We start from the raw sequence: 6,741 nt of genomic DNA on the forward strand, positions 1-6,741 counted from the left end.
GTGCCAGCAATGCCCCTCTGCCATGTACATTGGCCAAACCGGACAGTCTCTACGCAAAAGAATTAATGGACACAAATCTGACATCAGGAATCAAAATACTCAAAAACCAGTGGGAGAACACTTTAACCTGTCTGGTCATTCAGTGACAGACCTGCGGGTGGCTATATTACAACAGAAAAACTTCAAAAACAGACTCCAAAGAGAGACTGCAGAGCTAGAATTGATATGCAAACTAGACACAATCAACTCCGGTTTGAATAAGGACTGGGAATGGCTGAGCCATTACAAACGTTGACTCTATCTCCCCTTGTAAGTACTCTCACACTTCTTATCACACTGTCTGTACTCGGCTAGCTTGATTATCACTTCAAAAGTTTTTTTTTTCTCTTAATTAATTGGCCTCTCAGAGTTGGTAAGACAACTCCCACCTGTTTATGCTCTCTGTATGTGTGTATATATATCTCCTCATTATATGTTCCATTCTATATGCATCTGAAGAAGTGGGCTGTAGTCCACGAAAGCTTATGCTCTAATAAATTTGTTAGTCTCTAAGGTGCCACAAGTACTCCTGTTCTTCTTTTGGCAAGACAAAGTGCCCAATCTCGAGGTCCTTGAGAGCGCCCAGATGACAAGCATCGAAATGATGATCATGAAGTCACAGCTATGTTGGACCGGTCATGTCAGCCACATGGATGCCAACAGAATACCCCGCCAGCTTCTGAATGGTGAGCTCTCCCAGGGCATCCGGCATATAGGTCGTCCACGGAAACGTTACAAGGACACCATCAAAGCCAATCTGCACTACAGCAGTATCAAACCTAGGGACCCTGAGGATGCCACCAGTGACAGAACACAGTGGCGTGCAACAGTCAGAAATATCTGCATCGCCTTAGAGGAAGACCGCTGCCGGCGTCTACAAGAGGCATGCGAACGACGTCACAGAGCATCAGCAGCGCACAATCCACTGACCGCGAACTTCCCATGTACCATCTGCAGCAAAATGTGCACCTCTAGAATTGGCTTGTACAGTCACCAGAGGGCACACCATAAGACCAACAACTGATGATCTGCACAGATTTATCATCATCGGATTCGATGGACTACCAAGAAGAAAGAAGAAGCAGCAGCTACTTAACCTATCAACTACTAGAATCATAAATAAGTTAATTATTCCTTCTCCATGGGCAGATAGACAGAAAACTCAGTGGATGCTCCAAGATATTCAGAGAAATTCTACAGATTTCAGGGTGTTCACACAGATGAGCAGTAGGATTGCCAACTTTCTGCTCGCAGAACACCCTTGCCCCACCTCCTGCCTCATCTCTTCTCCAAGACCCTGTCCCCACTCACTCCATCCCCCCTCCTTCAGTTGCTCCCTCTCCCCCACCCTCGCTCATTTTCACTGGGCTGGGGTTGCGGTGCGGGAGGAGGAGCAGGAGCGGCCAGAAGGCTCCACTCCCACAGCTCCTATTGGCCATGGTTCCTGGCCAATAGGAGTTATGGAGTTGGCACTCAGGACAGTGCCAGCACCGCAGGCAGGTGTAGTGTGTGGAGCACCCCTGGCCGCCTCTGCACCTAGGAGCCAGAGGGACAGGCTGGCCATTTCTGGGAGCCATGTGGAGCCAGCCACTGTGGCCAATCAGACTTTTAGCAACCCGGTCAGCACAGCTGCCAGGGTCCCTTTTCGACCAGGTGTTCCTAATGAGCGGATCCTCTCTCTGCCCTTTGCCCAGAGTTACCTCATTTCTCACAGCAGCATGGCTTTCATAACAGCTTCCCCCACATCGGTCAAACCCCTTTAAAAGAAAACTGTTAAAGCAGAATGGGAATAGCAGCAACCAGGTCATTATTAAATCCTATGGGTATTTCCCTGCTAGTCTGCCAGAGGTTGCTGAGTCCATGTGTCCGCAGCTTAAATCCCCCATCTACCCTGTCATGTCCATTTAACAGGCGAAAGCTGAGCAAACATTGTTCATAAGATACCCTTTAGTGGGGTCAGAGAGAAGAAAGGATGATGCAATTAGGCCCCCAAACTCCTCCCTCAAACAAATTTTGGGCAACTATTATTGGTTTTCTGAGTTTTATCCCTTCTAAAAATAAAATTAGAAAGAGTGCCCCCACCCTTTATTAGCAAATGAACAAACATTCTACAAAATATTCCTGAGGCAATATTTTTTATCAGATTATTCAGGTTGTTATACAAATTGTTAGTAGGCTTATTCATCCCATATGAATGTTGTGCAGAGTGCTGGCATTATGGTCCTTTCTGTTAATCTAAATACACATTGGCTACTTATAAATTAAACAACTTTTTTTTAAAGACATACAGAAGTTCATATGTGATCACAAGAAAGACAGTAAATATTCAACATGGTACCTAATCATGAGAAACCTCTTGGAGGCTAACAAGTTAAAATATATTACAGATACAAAAGCTAAACAATGATGTTTGGTTCTAAGAGTTTCCTGACCCCTGTTTATTTCTCTCATGTTTATCTTACAATGGCCTGCAGAGTATAGACACTGCACACCCAGCTAGCACTGGTATAGATAGCAGTGTACTGAGTCAGTGCTTAGGTGAGTAGAGTAGAGTGTCCTACAGGCCTAAATCCTAGGGCATAGAATTCAGCATAGGATAGGTCTACGCACCCAAGTGGTGCCTCCCACATTTACAATGTTATTTTTAGCAGTGTATTGGCCTGCTGCTGGTGCCTTTCCCTACCACAGTGAAAGACGCCGGCAGCAGGAGGCAGCAGGGAAAGTCTCTGGCAGCTGCCTGCGAGGAGCTGCCAGAGCCTTTCCCTGCTACCCCCTAACCTCCTACTGGAGCCTTTCACTGCTGCCTGTAGCTACACACCACAGTGAGTACGGACACAACTTGCCTTTCACTGCAGCGCCTAGCTGCATGTTTCCTACACTCTGACACAAACATAGGCAGGAGTAAACAAGGAGAGGTCATACAACTGTTTTCTGTTTCTTTTGAAGCTCAGAATAAACAATAACTTTATTATAAAAGCTGGCATATGGTTAAATCTATTCTCTTGTCGCCAGTCTGCCAATTCTGGCTGGATCTGGTAGAACACTATTGCAACTAATGATTCAAAAGTAGTTTGTCTGCTCTTTTTTCTGTATAAGAATATAGTGTGCTCAAGATATGCATAAATGCTGAACATTTTTGAACAAGCTAGAGAAAGCCTATATTGTAGTGTCCTCGCATGCTGTTAATTTAACCCCCTCCTCCAGCCCCGATGTTGCCAGTGTTCATCAATGCCCAAGGCCACTCTTTCTGAAGGCAGACACATTCTTTTCAGTAGTACAGCAAGGCATATTTCATATGTTTATATAGCCATGTAATATGCTTTCTTGATAGATGTACAGCATGTCATGTCTTCAGGCAAAAAGCAAGTAGTTAAACAGCCAAGAGGTTCAGTTTTTAGCAAAACTAACAGAATGGTCACTGTCTGTTTCAACACTGCTGATTTAATCAATAAAATAAGCACTGTGGGAATATTAGTTTCTACCAAGCACCTTCAACAAAACAAATCAGGATTCATTTGAGCCATAGTACTGCCAATAAGTTCAAAGAATACAAGAGAAAAAATACATCTGAACATAAAACGATCAGTGTTCACGTTTCACTTTCCTCAGAAAAAGACTAGTATGGTTTTAATGTACATCATACACCATGAAAGCCTGACTGCAGACTTTCATAAACAGTATCGCATATAACTCATAAATCCAAGAGATGGTGTCTTCAAAACAAGTCTCAAGGTGAAATTCAACACTAGAGAAAAATGTTTTTTTCTGTGGAATTGTTAGGTGAGAGGGATTTTCTGGGGTCTCATGAGGCCAAATATATTGCTGGTGTAACTCCAATCAAGTTAGAGTTACACAAGAAAAAATACAATGCTCAAAGTCTTCCACAGAATCCAAAAAAAATCTCCAATCACACTTGAATTCAGAAAAATCCCACAAGTACCATCATCACTACCAGTGGAAGAATCTATTTCTTTAAGCAGAATTAATGAAAAAAGACTCATGAAATAAATTAGCTGACCCTTTCACATGTGTAAAAGTATTCAGTTCTCAGTATAGCTGAAGAGTATGTGCTTCCCAGCCATTTTGGTTAAAAAGATTATTGGGAAGTTATAGGTGTGTGTGAGGGAGCAGATGGACTGCAGGGAACTAGCTAACAGATCTTATAGATTTCCAAGCCAAGAGCTGCAGTGCTCTTATGTAAAACAAATATCTAAGGGCTTCAAAGTCCATGAAAAAGCATGGACCATTTAAAATACATTTTTCCCCAAAATGAAGTTTGAGATCCTAGAATCACCTTCATGTGCCAGTTAAATACAAAAATCATATGTGCATTTCCTCATCACTGTTCAGTAATCTGAAAAGCATAGTGCCAGACACATTTATTGCTAATCAATTTCTGTGGTAACTAGAATTTTAAACAAATTAGAACAAACTTAACACACAAAAGGCCTCTGATTTGCCTGAAGAGTGCAGGATTACATTGCTAGTTGTATCATAAGCACTGCACACAAAGCATAACTTGATCAATATCCACAGACAGATGTCATGTTTATGCCCATGAAAGATCCAAAACCGAGGCACTTCCTCCATTTCAAAGGTGACAAATATACATATATATTATAGTAAATGTAGCGCATTTTCTCAAGTTCACCTTGAATAGCCATAATTTAGAAAAAATAGTCATAGTTTGAATAGCTGAATCTCCATACTACAAAATAAAATTAAGTAATCTAATTTTAATTAATAGAGATTACCCATAATTATTTACTACTTTTAAATTCACATTCTAATGATATATCAGAGAATAATATTTTAGTACTGCTTCTTTAAAATGGAAGATATAAATATATTTAAAATGTATTTAAAGTTTTCTTTTAGTCAAGTACTCTACTACAGTATAATCAAATCAACTCAGTAAATATACTGATGTTTACAGCTACTAAAAAAAATCTAAATAAGAGTGGCTATTCTAAAGACAGTTTCCTTACAAAATCAATATTCATTTTTCTGACTCTACAATATGCACATATTTAAGGGAATGTATGGTTTTCACACACACACACACACACACACACACACACACACACACACATATATATATATCCATTTAACCATTTTCCAGAAAAAAGTATCTGTAAAAGTACTTGGATTTCAATATAACAGATGAGAGAGCCTTTATTATTTGTGTAAGAAAAACACCACAGTATTACTTGATATACAATATTATACAGAATTGATTTAAAACAAGATGTGATCTACTGCAAGTCACTAGAGCATGTTACACTTCACAAAGGTAAGTCAAAAACATTCTTACCTTATTGTATCCAAACAGCAAAGTTTCTCCAGTTTTCAGCTTGCAACTATCTAGCATAGTGGAAGAGGAGAAAACAGAACATCTTTTGCTTTACAAAGGTACCTGCACATCCACAACTAGCCCTTCTGAGATGACAACAGCTAAGCAATACTGTTCACCTCCAGCTGGCAGCAACAGCCTCTTTGCAAATACCACTTGCTTGCTTCTATGAACTGCAGCTACTCAGAATGAAAGTAAGGGGAAAATGTGATCTGTGAATACTGTTGCTTCATAGTTGAGTCATATCCTTTGAAGCTATCTCCCCACCTCAAAAGACATTAAGAACTGCCTTTTCCTCCAACTCTAAATGCTGAATACAGAGTGTACAGAAAATGAGGAGGGCGTACGGGTTTTATATATACATAAAAATAAACATGATCCAAACATTTACCTGTTAAAACATTCATTTTACTATTTAGCATGTTTCCCACACAGAATTCATGTGTGTGATCACATATACCATAAAAATAATCTGACATAGCAAAGAATCTGTAGAAAAAAAGATATGTACTATAATGTTGACCAGACGTGGTTACAAGCTTGCCAATGTGAATAGTTCCAGTCCAGTATAAAAAAGTAGAAGTCAAAGACGCTAAAACTGTTAATGAAAACTAAGTACTTTTAAAAGTGCCTTTTTAAAAATATCCCAGACTGTAAACATATATTTTTCCTTAATATATCCTGAACTGCATTGTCATCATCTCGTGACAGTAAAACAGTTGTCTCCTCTGAGTCAGAGCTATTTATTTTTTCAACTTTGTCAACATTTCTACACTTGTTATATACAGCGCTATTGTAGCTGTGTTGGTCTTAGGATATGAGAGATAAAGTGGTGAGGTTCAGTAAAAGATATCATCTCACCCACCTTGCCTCTCTAATATTCTACATTAAAGTAATTTCAGAATTAAAAAGTTAACATTGAAAACAAATTAAAATACCATCTAGAAGATTAACAACATAAATGAAATCTTTCTACCAAAGAGAAAAAAGATAGATTTCATGCTGAGTATGGGGGCATACAAGGGCGGAAAAGAAGGGGTTGGGGAAAAATCCTAAAGGAAAAGAAAGAACGCAAACATGGATTTTTGGTTGAATATGATGCTATATAGTCACATTAACACAAGCATCCCACTGCTGGATATCATTATCTGCACATCCATAAGAGCCTGTCCAGTTTTTTATACTATTGGTAGAATATTTCATTGATTTCTTTAATCTATGCTCTGGAAAGAATATACTTTTGTTTCAGTTTAGTTTGGTGGGTGAGGAAGTGTTTTGTTTTTGTTTTATTAAAACAGGTCATTTATGATTTACCATTTGGTTTACATTTATCTTTTAAACAAAATGCA

General features: G+C 39.4%; 1 protein-coding gene across 3 annotated transcripts in view; it reads right to left on the reverse strand.

Moving 5' to 3' along the window:
* Positions 1-5,566, reverse strand: part of MCTP1 (multiple C2 and transmembrane domain containing 1) — a 311,966-nt gene extending 306,400 nt beyond the window's left edge. For all 3 annotated transcript variants that reach the window (XR_004646273.1, XM_034774661.1, XM_034774660.1), the window contains exon 1: positions 5,354-5,566. Coding sequence is in view for 2 of the 3 variants with exons in the window: in XM_034774661.1 (XP_034630552.1) it covers positions 5,354-5,410 (57 nt within the window). In the remaining variant the exon portion in view is untranslated. The remainder of the gene's footprint in view (positions 1-5,353) is intronic.
* Between the last annotated feature and the right edge of the window lie 1,175 nt (positions 5,567-6,741).

The sequence above is a fragment of the Trachemys scripta genome, chromosome 6, assembly GCF_013100865.1.
Source record: "Trachemys scripta elegans isolate TJP31775 chromosome 6, CAS_Tse_1.0, whole genome shotgun sequence".
Lineage (NCBI taxonomy): Eukaryota > Metazoa > Chordata > Testudines > Emydidae > Trachemys > Trachemys scripta.